This window comes from Heptranchias perlo, chromosome 15, assembly GCF_035084215.1.
Source record: "Heptranchias perlo isolate sHepPer1 chromosome 15, sHepPer1.hap1, whole genome shotgun sequence".
NCBI lineage: Eukaryota > Metazoa > Chordata > Chondrichthyes > Hexanchiformes > Hexanchidae > Heptranchias > Heptranchias perlo.
The window spans coordinates 40,503,903-40,519,893 of NC_090339.1; the positions used below are offsets into that span (position 1 = coordinate 40,503,903).

General features: G+C 42.1%; 1 protein-coding gene across 2 annotated transcripts in view; it reads left to right on the top strand.

Annotated features, from left to right (window-relative positions):
* The first annotated feature begins 670 nt into the window (after nucleotides 1-670).
* Nucleotides 671-15,991, top strand: part of smarca1 (SWI/SNF related, matrix associated, actin dependent regulator of chromatin, subfamily a, member 1) — a 73,346-nt gene continuing 58,025 nt past the window's right edge. Inside the window, exons 1-4 of one of the 2 annotated variants that reach the window (XM_067997119.1) lie at nucleotides 671-842; nucleotides 2,913-2,963; nucleotides 13,684-13,770; nucleotides 14,282-14,448. In XM_067997119.1, the coding sequence (XP_067853220.1) occupies nucleotides 798-842; nucleotides 2,913-2,963; nucleotides 13,684-13,770; nucleotides 14,282-14,448 (350 nt within the window). In that variant the 5' untranslated portion in view covers nucleotides 671-797. Of the gene's footprint in view, nucleotides 843-902; nucleotides 1,091-2,912; nucleotides 2,964-13,683; nucleotides 13,771-14,281; nucleotides 14,449-15,991 lie in introns of those variants that run through there. The other variant, XM_067997120.1, reaches the window with a different exon arrangement.

The window sequence follows — 15,991 nt, forward strand, 5'->3', positions numbered from 1 at the left end:
GGCCAATTAGGCAAGCTTTTTTCAAAATTAATTCCGGGGATGTGGACACTGCTGGCATTTATTGCCCATCCCTGGGAAGGTTGTTGTGGGCCTTCTTCTTTAACCACTGCAGTTCAATGTCATAGGGCACCAACAAGTACCCCACTACTAATAAAAATACAGGTGGCCTGTCCAAACAAAAAAAATTATATCTTAGTTTGGAGATTTTGCCTAATAAAGCAGTCAATATTCTGTGATGATCTGTGGTTACAGAAGGCCTAAAGCCTTTGGCATAAAACAGAGTCATGTTGTTCTTGGTACCAACAGGTTTTCCAGTTTGTTTTATCACGACAGGATGAAGGAATACGACCACAGAGATAGTAATGAGATATTGTCTCATAACTTTTGTGATCTCACTGACAAAAAGAGTCTGTGATACAGAAATATTTTACTGGCGAATCTGGGAAACTTTGAGCCATTATCTAGAAAGCAAAAATTGGACTATATAGGTATAGAATAGTAACCCATCCCCGACAAAGTGTAATAACTAAAAAAAAATTGCCTTGGTAGCTAATGTTTTGGGGGGAGGGGTGGTTATGCGCACTCGCCAACATGTCACAGACTGGCAGAGGGGTATCTGCTAAATGATTGGTGGAATGGTGACAAATCTCGCGATAGTTCTCTGAGGTGACGAGTTTTTTTTATATAAGCGTATAATAACAATGTGATGAAAGAAGCTCCGTTTAACTAAAACCTAACATTTCATCATTTTTTAAAAAAAAAACACAAGAAGCAGAATATAGTCTCCGCAAAGAACGATGTGTGAGGAGGAGAAAGCCAGCACCTCCGGGCAGAGTGAGAAGGCGAGTGTGGGACCGGGACCGGGACCGTCCGTTCATTGTTTCCAACTTTGTATCTTTTAGCGATCGAATGCGAGCCGAGTATCGGTGTTCGAAGGCGGGAAAGCCCGGCCTCTGCAGCACGTTGAAAGGAGGGAACACTTCTTTCATTAATCCGAGATCTCGGTCTTTGTAATGTCGTGTCGTTGAGTAGCGGCTTTTCCGCACGCATTCAAAGCCGGTCTTTTTGGAGGAAAAACGCACATAATAAGGTGCTTGAACCGCACTGCGACTGTTTAGTTTATTGCGCTGATCTGGGGGTGGTGGGGGAGAGGCTTGTTTCTGTGCACAATTTATTTATTTTTTTTGCCTCAGACTGCGATACTTTCTGGCCATGTTAGTGATATGACCAGCAATGGGTTAGCTGCTGAGGGATGAAGCCAGTGAAGTGCAGGCCTCGCTCTCTAATACGTCAGCCCTGGCCACTTACGCGCATAAATATGTGCTGCGTGACACTTGCTGCGGCGGAAAGGGAAATTCCCAACTGTCTAAAATGTAAAATAACCCTCGGAATAATAAAGCAAACGTGGTTTGCAACATTAACGTTGAATTTTTTTTTATGGGGATGCTTTCTGTAAGAAGGCCGCCTATATAAGCAGTCTGAAAAAAATTGCAATTGAAGGGGTAATCTCACTGAGATGCAAATTAAATCGATACAGATAAATAAACTCGGATTATTCCAAGTTAGCCAAGAAAGTAGGACCAGAGACCCATAAATGGAAATTTAGAACAGATATCAAGAAAAACTTACTTAAAAGAAAAAAAACTATACCGTGCCTTATCACATCTGGATGAAACATCTCAAAGCATTTCATGTATAATTAATTATTTTGAAGTGCAGTAAATGTTCTTTTACAGAGTCGTAAATGCTTGGAATAGACTACCAAGCATGTAATGAAAGCAAACATATCAGGCTCATTGAAAATACTATTAGATGCCATGCCATGAAGGGAGAATAAATGTGCCAGAGGGATGAGTTTGGATGAGCTGAATGATCTATTCTCAATCCAAATGTTTATTTTTTTCCCCCCAATAGTGTTACAGTAAGACATTGATAGCAGTTACTTTCACGTCCCATAGTGCTACCCTCTTTAGTCACCTTTCACTTACATACAAGGATAGTGCTGTCTACAATTCAGTGGCCACAACAAGCACCATGGAACTTATCTACAGTAGAGTTTTCCCTAGCTTTCTTTCCTCAGTTTCTCCATTGTCATTATATTGGAACTAATCTCGAGTGTACGAATACCTGGTGTACTGCGTCCAAATGGTTTCAGTTGATACCTACTATCAAATACTCCGGGACCCCTTTTACACTAGAAACCTCAAATGCTTTCATGCGTTGAAATGCCTCCCCCTAGTTCTCCCAGATCCCTTGGTCCCCTGCCCATGCTCCCAGGCCCTAAAACTCCTCCTAAACAATCATGTATCACAGGACTTTCAAACTATAGCATCCCTCTCAAATTAGTTCATATAGTTCTCTCAAATTTCAGGATGCTTCCAACTCCACCCACACCTCAATGCCCAACCCCCTGATCCTATGCTCCAAGACTCAATTCCCACTCCCTCCACACTGTGGTACTGCTTCCCAGTGTTCTCAAACATCAGGACTTCCAGACCCTGGCCTCCCCAGTATGACTATACTCTAGGACTTCTATCAGCTGTCCTCTCATCTCAAACACTTAGCAAAAAAACACAGCCCCATCCATTCCTTGGTACTGCTACAGACAATACCTACAACGTAACTCCTACTTCAATCTGGAACATATTCCCCATGATCTTCATTTACATCTTGTGCTTTTTTTAAAAAAAGATGCAATTAACTACATAGTTGAAACATTTATAGTAATCAAGGCCACTCATAAACAGTTTCCACCACAACACGCAGAGAATCGAGGCATTCAAAGCCAAACATACTGTTGCGAGCTCCTCAGTGATTTTAATATATGGATATTAATTTTTTAAAAATTAGTTATAATTTGTAGCTACTGTAAAATATGATTGAAGTAATAAAACACTAATGTTTTTCAGCAGCTGTATGATCAGACCTGCCCTGGACTTAAACAAGAAACTCCAAAAATGCAGGTACATGGACAAAATCTGGTTGAGGAGGCTGTATTCGCATATCATATTTATTATTTAATTTTAGTCTTATCTTGTGGATTCTTAAGTTTTATCCATATTTATATTCTTCAGAAGGAATTTAGTTCTAATTCTAGTCTCATCTTCTTGCACCAGGTTTTAGCTGTACTTTAGTCTGAGGGGAAATTTAGTTAAAAAGTTAGTTTTTATTATCCTTTTGTTCTAGTTTTCTCAGGATTTTTCTTTCCCAATATGAATTGTTTCATTTTCTCACACAACTTGCAATTCCATAAGAGATGTTGAGAAATAGTAAACTGGGGCTTAAATGACATCTGAATTTATTCATTTTTTCTGTTCCCAACATCTGTTCCAAAAGTTGTGGACTGCTGCCTGGTGTTGTTATAATCCCACAACTAATTTTAGGTTTTATTTTTAGTCTCATCGGTAACTCTAACTCTAATTTTACTGCTCTTCATAAGAAATTTATTTCTAATTTTGATTTTGTTGATGGAAACTCAGTTTTAATCTTGGTATATTTTCCTCTTCATTTTAGTTGATGAAAATAACACTGCCAGATCCATAAATATTTGGATCTTTTTGAATGAAAAGTGAATTTACATGTTTGATTTATATGTACATTTAAAAAAAAGAAGATAATTACAGCTACCTTGTTGATTAGTAAATATGCACCAGCACCTGACTAATTTTATAATGGGAAGTGGGAGATAATAATGCACAGAAAAGAACAGGCCTTGAATTGTGGCACTTTAGCAAGGAGGCTTCCTTCCAGTCTTGATGTCCTCCATATGTTCTTATTTAAGAGAAAAACAATGATTAGGAATAACAAAAAAAAATGCAAGTTGTTGCATTGTTGTCACTAGCCTTTAGCGTGTTGATAACAATGTGCCATAGGGGCCAAAAATCACCCTTAAGCGAAATACTTTTTGTGTGATGCTGATCACTTCAAATGTTACCGCCCTTACTTCATCCCAATATTGTAAATACTCCCAGCTCAAAATTATCTTCCCAGATTTAGTCCACATTTTTGGCAGTGCAACAGTGATTTTCACAGTTCAAGTGGATATACTTTTATAAAACACTGGTTAGGCCTCAACTGGAGTATTGTGTTCAATTCTGGGCGCCACACATTAGGAAGGACATCAGGCCTTAGAGAGGGTGCAGAAGAGATTTACTAGAATGGTATCCGGGATGAGGGACTTCAGTTATGTGGAGAGATTGGAGAAGCTGGGGTTGTTCTCCTTGGAACAGAGAAGGTTAAGGGGAGGGTTGATGGAGGTGTTCAAAATCATGAACGGCTTTGATAGAGTAAATAAGGAGAAACTGTTTCCAGCGGCAGAATGGTCGGTAATCAGAGGACACAGATTTAAGGTGATTGGCAAAAGAGCCAGAGGCGACATGAGGAAACGTTTTTTACGCAGCAAGTTGTAATGATCTAGAATGCACTGCCTGAAAGGGTGGTGGAAGCAGATTCAATAGTAACTTTCAAAAGGGAATTAGATAAATACTTGAAGGGAAAAAATTTATAGGGCGATGGGGAAAGAGCAGGGGAAGTGGGACTAATTGGATAGCTATTTCGAAGAGCAGGCACAATGGGCCAAATGGCCTCCTTCTGTGCTGTACCTACTATGATACTAGTAGTATGAAACTCCCACGATTAACATTCCACTGAAATCTTGATGACACGTTTATTTGATCTTTGTGATTTGATGGAGTGGGGAAAAACTGTGGCTATGTTTGTGAAAAACATTACATAACTTGGTTATCTGAGCAGTCAGGCACTAGGCAATGATCAGGTAGTCAAATAATTCAAATGTACCAACGATATATGGTTTCTATTTCAGAAAAAATGTGATCTATCTTGCATACTAGTAACTGACTATATAAGGGAGTGTATCGACTTATCTGCTTTCTTCTCCCCGGCCTGTGGAGAAAGGCAAAGCTTCTATTTTTGCCTGTTTCTTCTTCGCCTGCTGTCCCCAAGAAACTTGCCACCCTGCAAATCATGGGTGTCAGACTATTTTTTTACCACTGTGATGCATTGTGACTGTTTCTGCTACAGGGAGATTGTGCCAGGCATAATTGAGGTTTGATTATTGCTGGAATTAACTCCTTATACAATGTTTATTAGTGATTGCCCTTTAAAGAAATCAGCCTGGTAGGGCCAGCAGAGTTCACAAACTGCCTTGTGGACCAGTACAGTAATATTTCTATTTTGCCTTTGTCATTTTACTTTAGTCTTAATATGTTTCTCTTTTGTGTAGGATATTTGACTTACTTGATCTATGTTTCTTTCATGTTTCCTATTTGTATATATTTTTGTTTTATCTTTCACTGCCTACTCAGATTTCCCTCAAGCTCATTTTATAGCTTCAAACCATGTTCATTTAAGACAGTACAGAGGAGGTTTATCAGGATGATACCAGGGATGAGGGACTTCAGTTAGATGAAGAGATTGGAGAAGCTGGGATTGTTCTTCTTAGAGCAGAGAAGGCTAAGGGGAGACCTAATAGAGGTACTCAAAATTATGAGGGGTTTTGATAGGGCATGAAGGGAGGAACTGTTTCCTATGGCAAGTGGGTCGGTAATCAGAGGTCATAGATTTAAAATAATTACCAAAAGAACTGGAGGGGAAATGAGGAGAAATTTTTTCGCGCAGAGGGTTGTTAAGATCTGGAATGCACTACCTGAAAGGGTGGTGGAATCAGATTCCGTCAGAACTTTCAAAAGGCAATTGGACATGTACTTAAAGAGGACTAATTTGCAGGGTTATGGGGAAAAAGTCGGGGTGTAGGACTAAATTGGACAGCTCTTTCAAAGAGCCAGCACAGGCACGAAGGGCCAAATGGCTTCCTTTGGTGCTGTAAGATTCTGTGACTCGATGTTAAAGTATACTTATACTCCTCAACTATCTAGGATAATCCCAGACCACCAGTGTCAGCTCTCAATGAGGAAAACTTATCCACTGCAGTGCTGTACTGCAACTTTACTTCTGCATTACACTGTCTAGAGCTCAGAAGATTTGTTTTCAATATTGGGAGTCAAGATGTGATTTGGGAATCCCAGATGGCTTATACAGCAGATGAAAATCTTGTGCAATTTGAACCTGACTGAACATACTGTGTATATATATCACAATTTCAAAATACAATATGAGGATCACTAAATCCAAGTGTTCACCTTCAGGTTGTTGCCTACCCCTTAGTGGGCGGCAGAATACGACCAATAAATCTAAAATAACGTATGTTTTTATTGATTTTAGGTTTGTTGCAGCTACATAAGTTGATTTAACCTAATACAAGAATAACGTATGCAACTTAAGTAGACTCTATTTTGATGTACAGTGGATCAAGTTACAAAGAAACAAATAGTAGATTGCAGTATTTTGTGTTATTTAAATGAGACTAAACAGATTTATCAATATAACAAGCATGTTTCTTTTGGCTCCTTTTCCATTCTAGAGAAGTTTAGAGAAGATACGAACTTTTACTTGGAAAATCTTAGAGCTGTTCAAAGTAGGTAATCTTGATAGGTACTTTAATAGGTCCAGATGCAAGAGATGTTTTAACCGAAGCTGCCTATAACAAGAATGGCTTTACCAGCACCAAATAAGCAAAGGAAATTAAAAACTGCCAATGCTGGAAATCTGAAGTAAAAAGAGAAAATGTTGGAGATACATATCTGGCCACTCAGTTTCTGAAAGGGAAAGGACAGGTTAACACTTCATATGGAGGCCTTTTGTTGGAGCTCGGGGTATTCTAACAAAGGGTCCTTTGTGTCTTTTGTCTTTCACATATTGATGACCTGTTCTTTACTTCCAGCAATTTCTGTTTTGTTACTTAATAAGCAGTTGCCTTCAGCATTATGTTATTGTACAGTATACAGGACAGTGAAATAAGATTAGTTTGAAAAAATTATACTGCACTTATTATTGATAATCTCAGCCCCCGCCCATAGCTCGGTGGATTTACACAGTAAGTAGCTGACCATTACAGACCAGGAAGATCTCGAGTCCGATTCCTGGGTCTGTGCTGATTTGAGTTAGCTGATCTCAGCTGCGAAGGCTACTCCACTGGGGGGAAAAAATCTGAGTGGCATTGTAACAGAAAATGCAATTAAACAGAACCTTTGTGTTTGTGTAGCTGCAGACATTTGAGTCTTGAATGGGACCACTCCACAGGAAGCAGGTAATCTGGTCAGCAGAGATCTGAATTTATTTTGTGTGATGTAGGACAGGAGCTGTTGGAGTAGGTACAGTGATTAACAAGTTTGCTTATTTTTAATGTTCTGGTATTGGCCACCAGGATAGCATGAGTATGTTCCATTTGGCCAAGTTCTCTGATTATTCACAGTTTTGATGTGGAGATGCCAGTGATGGACTGGGGTGGACAAATGTAAGGAATCTTACAACACCAGGTTATAGTCCAAAATCACAAGCTTTCGGAGATTATCTCCTTCGTCAGGTGAGTGAGTGAAAGGTTCTCAAATCGCATATCTTATGTTAGGCTGGGACACGATCACACCAGTCAAAGGTGTCGTTGGTGTTCAGACAGGTTAGCCACGGAAAACAGTACATCCCAGTATACTGAATACACAATGGGTCAGATTACAAAGCCAGAGAGAGAAAGAGACCCGAAAGGCAGAGAGAGAGAGAGAGAGAGAGAGCGCGAGAGAGAGAGAATGTCCAGTTGTATTAAAAACAGATAACTTTTTTTTCCTGCTGGTGGGGTTACGTGTAGCGTGACATGAACCCAAGATCCCGGTTAAGGCCGTCCTCATGGGTGCGGAACTTGGCTATCAATTTCTGCTTGACGATTTTGCGTTGTCGTGTGTCTCGAAGGCCGCCTTGGAGAACGCTTACCCGAAGATCGGTGGCTGAATGCCCTTGACTGCTAAAGTGTTCCCTGACTGGGAGGGAACCCTCCTGTCTGGTGATTGTTGCGCGGTGTCCGTTCATCCGTTGTCGCAGTGTCTGCATGGTCTCGCCAATGTACCATGCTCCGGGGCATCCTTTCCTGCAACGTATGAGGTAGACAACGTTGGCCGAGTCACAGGAGTATGAACCATGTACCTGGTGGGTGGTGTCCTCTCGTGTGATGGTAGTATCTGTGTCGATGATCTGGCATGTCTTGCAGAGGTTGCTGTGGCAGGGTTGTGTGGTGTCGTGGACGCTGTTCTCCTGAAAGCTGGGTAATTTGCTGCGAACGATAGTCTGTTTGAGGTTGGGTGGCTGTTTGAAGGCGAGTAGTGGAGGCGTGGGGATGGCCTTCGTGAGGTGTTCGTCGTCATGTTGAAGGCGGTCTATGAACGGGATATGACGCTCGACTTGTCGATCGACAGTTCCGACGGGCCACAGCGAAGAATCGTATAGACCTCCTCAGAAGACAAACACGGGATGCAACCAACAGAGTACCCTTCGTCGTCCAGTACTTCCCCAGAGCGGAGAAACTACGCCATGTTCTCCGCAGCCTTCAACATGTCATCAATGACGACGAATACCTCGCTAAGGCCATCCCCACGCCTCCACTACTCGCCTTTAAACAGCCACCCAACCGCAAACAGACCATCGTTCGCAGCAAATTACCCAGCTTTCAGGAGAACAGCGTCCATGACACCACACAACTCTGCCACGGCAACCTCTGCAAGACATGCCAGATCATCGATACAGATACTACCATCACACGAGAGGACACCACCCACCAGGTACATGGTTTGTACTCCTGTGACTTGGCCAACGTTGTCCACCTCATACGTTGCAGGAAAGGATGCCCCGGAGCATGGTACATTGGCGAGACCGTGCAGACACTGCGACAACGGATAAACGGACACCGCGCAACAATCGCCAGACAGGAGGGTTCCCTCCCAGTCGGGGAACACTTTAGCAGTCAAGGACATTCAGCCACTGACCTTCGGGTAAGCGTTCTCCAAGGCGGCCTTCGAGACACACGACAACGCAAAATCGTCGAGCAGAAATTGATAGCCAAGTTCCGCACCCATAAGGACGGCCTCAACCGGGATCTTGGGTTCATGTCACGCTACACGTAACCCCACCAGCAGGGAAAAAAAGTTATCTGTTTTTAATACAACTGGACACTCTCTCTCTCTCTCTCTCTCTCTCTCTCTCTCTCTCTGCCTCTTTCGGGTCTCTTTCTCTCTCTGGCTTTGTAATCTGACCCATTGTGTATTCAGTATACTGGGATGTACTGTTTTCCGTGGCTAACCTGTCTGAACACCAACGACACCTTTGATTGGTGTGATCGTGTCCCAGCCTAATATAAGATATGCAATTTGAGAACCTTTCACCCACTCACCTGACGAAGGAGATAATCTCCGAAAGCTTGTGATTTTCAAATAAAACTGTTGGACTATAACCTGGTGTTGTAAGATTCCTTACATTTATTCACAGTTTAGCAGTGGTTGTTGCTTTTGTACAGGGACTACAGGTTCCTGGTATACTGTACTTCAGGTATTTGAAACTAGATCTGGACCATTTGAAGGGAAGGATTCCTTGGTATTGGTGGATGGCTAGCCTAGGATCTTGGCTTCAGTCATGAAATAACTCTCAAAAAGTTTTCTTTGTGTTAGATGGAACCAGATTGGGGCTTGGGGTTTGGAGCTATAGTTGGAAGCCGCTTTCTCTTCCTGTGATACCCCTGGAATTCGGAAATGCTTAATTGTACAGTTCTGCAGAAATGTATGGAAGGCTGAACCATTGTCAGTCTCCATTGCAGCAGTTTTGCTGCAAGCGTTATTGTGCACCATGTATGGTTTTTCAGGGTTCTTAAGTGATCCACTACATAGATTTACATCAAAGGCTTGTCTTTTGAAGATTTTTTCCCTTTAGATTTTTGCAGTGTAATTGTTTTGGCTTTTCCTTGCACAAATAGCATGAGATTATACACACGCATAAAGTCAGGTAGGATTTGGAGCCAGTGTAACTCCAGCAGACTGTTCTCTTCTTGTTGACCCCTGCTCCTGCCGAAAATATAGAACATGCCCATATAAAGAGGGCCTGCAAAGAATGGGAATATGTCATTTAATTTATTTCATGTCATTGTGCCTAACAACGGTGGCGCTAGGATGCATGTTACTGGTGTGCACAATTCAAATGGTGTGTGGAGGGGGGATTTAAATTTTAAAGGTACCCCCAAGGAGTTGAATCCTCAAACCCGTGAGATTTAATTTAAAAAAAAAATGTACATTCCTCTTCAGCAGCTGACCTTGATATGCGGCAGCAGGCGCCCTAGGCCTGCCGCAGCAATTTCCCCGCTCCCCACAAGGCAGGTTCCTGGATGAAAGTGAGAATCCCACTGATTTTATTCAAATGACCCTGACCCCAGAAAATTTAATGTGGCCAGTAGGGCGGACATACCCTGTCCCCTCCAGAAGCTGTGCCGGGGTTCAGCCAGACTGGAAAATCCAGGCCATGGTGTGTGCTGAGTTAATTCCAACCAGGGCAAAAGTATGTGTGCTACAGTTTGCCCCAGTACCTTGGGATAAGGAGTAAAAAAAAATGGAGATTTCCTGCTTCTGATAACTATCTAGTGACTCCTGTTTGAACATGCAAGTGGCTGTCAGATGAGGATAGGATTGGGATTAGCTGTAATACCCTCCATGGTTGAACGGCCTGCTGACACCGAATGGTTACTTGGACTTAGCACTAGAGGGTGACCGCCATCTTTGGAGTAATACCCCACCACATAGCTGCTATACTGAACCGATAACGCATGGCTTCTTTTAAATTGTTACGCAGCACCACTTGTCACTTAACACCCTTTATGATCTTGTGAGAATATGCTATAGCACTAGTTTTCAAGCTTTTCCCTATGTGGGATTCTACAAAGGTTGTCACAAGTGTTGGGGACCCCTATCCTAACTACTCAAAGGAAAACAGTGTTATCATTGCAGAAAACATTTTTCTTACTAGTATACAGCAAAAAAAGGTGCTAGTAAGTCTATAAGTGCAAAATATATAGAAATCGGACGAAATAGCAGACCCCAGTTTGAAAATCTGTGCATGTATATTGATTGATATAACTTCAGATCAAGATTAGTATCCCATTTGTTTCTAAGCTTCATACTAGCATAGTTAGAAATTAATCAGAGAAAATTGTGGTTAAGTTCCATAGACCTTTGATTTCCATCTAAATGTATCTCGTAATTCAAACTTTGGAATGTTATGCTAATTCTGATACACTCTCTGCTCTTTCACTATAAAGGGAGTATGTGGAGCACTTATCTACTTGATTCTAAAGCAAAGCATTAATATTTTTTGTTAGCTCCCCCTATGGCCTAGTTGGTAACGGCCGGGCAACTGTATAGTGCAACACTAAATCATACATACCAGAGGGTCCCAGGTTCAATTTTTGGTCCCAGGAATGTATCCCAGGACATTATGGGAGGTTAGGGAGGAAATTGTGGGTGCCCGAGCAGAGATATTTGAATCATCGACAGCTACAGGTGAGGTGCCTGAAGATTGGAGGGTAGCAAATGTTGTGCCTTTGTTTAAGAAGGGCGGCAGGGAAAAGCCTGGGAACTACAGACCGGTGAGCCTGACATCTGTAGTGGGTAAGTTGTTAGAGGGTATTCTGAGAGACAGGATCTACAGGCATTTGGAGAGGCAGGGACTGATTAGGAACAGTCAGCATGGTTTTGTGAGTGGAAAATCATGTCTCACTAATTTGATTGAGTTTTTTGAAGGGGTAACCAAGAAGATAGATGAGGGCTGTGCAGTAGACGTGGTCTACATGGACTTTAGCAAAGCCTTTGACAAGGTACCACATGGTAGGTTGTTACATAAGGTTAAATCTCACGGGATCCAAGGTGAGGTAGCCAATTGGATACAAAATTGGATTGACGACAGAAGACAGAAGGTGGTTGTAGAGGGTTGTTTTTCAAACTGGAGGCCTGTGACCAGCGGTGTGCCTCAGGGATCGGTGCTGGGTCCGCTGTTATTTGTTATTTATATTAATGATTTGAATGAGAATTTAGGAGGCATGGTTAGTAAGTTTGCAGATGACACCAAGATTGGTGGCATTGTGGACAGTGAAGAAGGTTATCTAGGATTGCAATGGGATCTTGATAAATTGGGCCAGTGGGCCGATGAATGGCAGATGGAGTTTAATTTAGATAAATGTGAGGTGATGCATTTTGGTAGATCGAATCGGGCCAGGACCTACTCCGTTAATGGTAGGGCGTTGGGCAGAGTTATAGATCAAAGAGATCTAGGAGTACAGGTTCATAGCTCCTTGAAAGTGGAGTCACAGGTGGATAGGGTGGCGAAGAAGGCATTCGGCATGCTTGGTTTCATTGGTCAGAACATTGAATACAGGAGTTGGGATGTCTTGTTGAAGTTGTACAAGACATTAGTAAGTCCACATTTGGAATACTGTGTACAGTTCTGGTCACCCTATTATAGAAAGGATATTATTAAACTAGAAAGAGTGCAGAAAAGATTTACTAGGATGCTACCGGGACTTGATGGTTTGACTTATAGGGAGAGGTTGGATAGACTGAGACTTTTTTCCCTGGAGAGTAGGAGGTTTAGGGGTGATCGTATAGAAGTCTATAAAATAATGAGGGGCATAGATAAGGTAGATAGTCAAAATCTTTTCCCAAAGGTAGGGGAGTCTATAACGAGGGGGCATAGATTTAAGGAGAGAGGGGAGAGATACAAAAGGGTCCAGAGGGGCAATTTTTTCACTCAAAGGGTGGTGAGTGTGTGGAACGAGCTGCCAGAGGCAGTAGTAGAGGCAGGTACAATTTTGTCTTTTAAAAAGCATTTGGACAGTTACATGGGTAAGATGGGTATAGAGGGATATGGGCCAAGTGCAGGCAATTGGGACTAGCTTAGTGGTATAAACTGGGCGACATGGACATGTTGGGCCGAAGGGCCTGTTTCCATGTTGTAAACTTCTATGATTCTAACTGATTGAGCTGGAGCAGTGTTAGGAGCACTGCAATTGGTTGCAGTGCCTCTGGATTAGGGAAGGGAAAAGGTATTGGAGGAAGATGGCAGCAAGGTCGAGAGGGATGAGGTGAGAAAATGCACTCCGGTCATAGTCACAGAAGATGCTATTTGTGACTTTGATTAAGGCCGTTACAGTGCTGTGGCAGAGGCGGAAACCTGATTGGAGAGATTTAAAAATGGAGTTGCATGAAAAGACAGGCACAGATTTGGGAGGTGACAACACGTTCATGGATTTTGGAGAGGAGAGGGAGGTTGCAGATGGGACGGTTGTTTGCAAGGACTGTGGTCTAGGATGGGTTTTTTGAGGAGGGGGTGATGGCGGTTGTTTTGAAAGGAGTGGGGACAGAATCTGCGGAGAGGGAACCATTTACAATATTGCTGAAGGCGCGTGTACGTAAAAGAAATACAGGGTCTTAGAGATGCAGTATTTTCTTGTTAGAAATTTTCAGACTAAAAAGGAAGAATTTGGTGTAAATCTGGTAATGCTAATAGCAAAACCACGGGTATGGTATTGGCTATAGACTGCTCATGGTGCCCACAGAGTAGTTGCTACTCAGCTCTGTTCATTGTGAAATATTCACAGTCATGGCTATCATTTTCTGCAAGTACTGATGAGCACTGGAGTATAAAGAGATCTGTATTAGTTTAGCGAACTTTTTAAATTAAAGGAAGAAACTGAAGTTTTAAAATAAAAATTACCCCGAGACTGATTTTATGTTTGTTTTCAACTTTCAGAGCTATGTTTTGCCGTTGCAACTTAAACTGCCTCCGAAGACCTCAAATCCAGGAAATGATGTGGATTCTGAATACGAAGAGAAAATGGTAATAGTTGATCAGACAATCTGAAACTAGAACCTCCATTATCTGCACTCCTATTTGCCAATTATTCCTGATTATCTGCCACAATTTTTACAGGACAAAATCTTGTGTGAAATATTTTTTGGACACTTTTTTTTGTTAGTCTACTCTTAATTCAAATTTTTTTTTAACACAAATGGCTTCAGTGCTGTCTTATTTAATTTGAATTACTGACTAATTCAATTTTTTTCCAGCAAAAAACTGCTATGAAATAACAGGAGCAGACTGCAGTTGCATTATTTTTCTGGTGAATAGAACTACATAATTTTTTTTGTTGTTTTTATTGTATTTGTCTTCCTTCATGTGTCTAGAGTAATGTACACTTTGCATGTAAAACCAAACTTTGGGGATAGGTTATCTGCGAGGGTGGGGGGAGAGTTTCCTCCACTGTAGCAGGTAATGGGGGTTATTGAAATAACTCTTAACTTAATGGATTAAGTCTTAAATGAAAACTTTTTTTTCCTTTCTCTAACAGAAAATGGACCGGACCAAAAGATTTGAATTCCTTTTAAAACAGACTGAGCTGTTTGCGCATTTTATCCAACCAGCTGCTCAGAAAACTCCATCATCGCCACTGAAGTTAAAATTGGGAAGGCCTCGAACAAAACAGGATGAAAAACAATCACTGCTTTCAGTTGGAGAGTAAGCACTATGTTATTGATCAAAAACCTAGCATTTTTTAAAACTGTTTTAATTGCCTTTGTCTTTCTAATGCTTTTTCACAGTCTGACTGACTTTGTGTATCATCAAACATTTTCATCTCTTCCTAATTTTTATAAAATTCCGTTCTAAGGCTTTTAAACCTTATAGCAGATTCTCTTGCCCCTTTGGCACGATAAAAGAGGGCTCTCAGCTGCAGCTCACTGGATCACAGGATCCTTTGCTGCCTGGATTTCTAAAATTATTTCTAGCTTCCAGATCGCAACTTGTACGCTTTTGTTGCCTGACAACGTTTTACTCAGGTGTCTCTTAGCTATTCTTACATCTTTTGTCTGGATGGAGGGAAACTTGGAGGTGGAAAACATCAGGTGAGGGGGGCTGCATGCAGGATGCCATACCCAGCACACAGGGTCTACAGGCAAAAAACCACCTTCCAGTACCGAACTGAGGAACATTGCAGAAGGAGGCTGTGTTTCTTCAGGCCAGCTGTCGCAGACCTCTGCAACCTCCTACAACGTGACCTGCTGCCTTCTAGACCAGGGGGCAGTGGCCCTTAAAGTCGGCACAGCCCTGAATTTTAACGCCACTTGCTCCTTTCAGTGTGCAACAGGGGACATCAGCCGCATCTCACAGTCTGCTGTTCACGGTTGCGTTAAGCAGGTGACTGATGCCTTTTCCAGGGCTCAGCAGTACATCACCTTCCTCACTGACCTCAGCAGTCAACAGGATAGAGCTTATGGCTGCAGCAGTGCAGGGCGTGATTGACTGTACACACGTGGCCATTAGAGCGCCAGAACACGATTCAGCAACATATAGCAATAGAAAAGGATACCACCCTATCAAATGTACAGCCAGTGGCCGATCACAAGAACAACATCATGCAGATCAATGCAGTGTACCCAGGGAGCTGTACAGTGTTTTTATTCTCAGATGCTCCACCATCCCCCACTATTCAACCCTGGGAGGAGTGTTATATGATGACAGATGGAACACAAGGGATACCCTTTGCAGATCTGGCTGATGAAATCCCTGTGCAACCCCACTACGCCAGAGTCGCACAGATACAATCGAAGCCAGGGCACAACCAAGATCTTTATAGAGTACACGATTGGATTGCTCAAGCAGAGGTTTTGATGTCTAGACTGCTCGCGGGGGCTCCTTGCAATACGCCCCATGTAGAGTGACGCGCATCATCATGGTCTGCTGCATATTACACAACATTGCACTGGAGAAGCCTGGATTTGGAAGAGGAAAATCAGCATCTCAGATCAACAGTGACAACACTTTTTTTAAAACAAAAATTTGCTTTGAAGAGCTTTAGGATGTCCTGAGGTCATGAAAGGTACTATATAAATGCAAGTTTTTTTTTATATATAGTTGATGGTGGGGATCCTGGCCACCTTGCATCAATGACTCACTGGCTAATTTCTCTCCCAGTTGCATTTGATCCTTTAATAAGGGTTGGCTTTTGGCTTCAGAAAATGCTCTGAACTCTTTTAGTGAGTGTTCTAGCTCAACCCTTTTG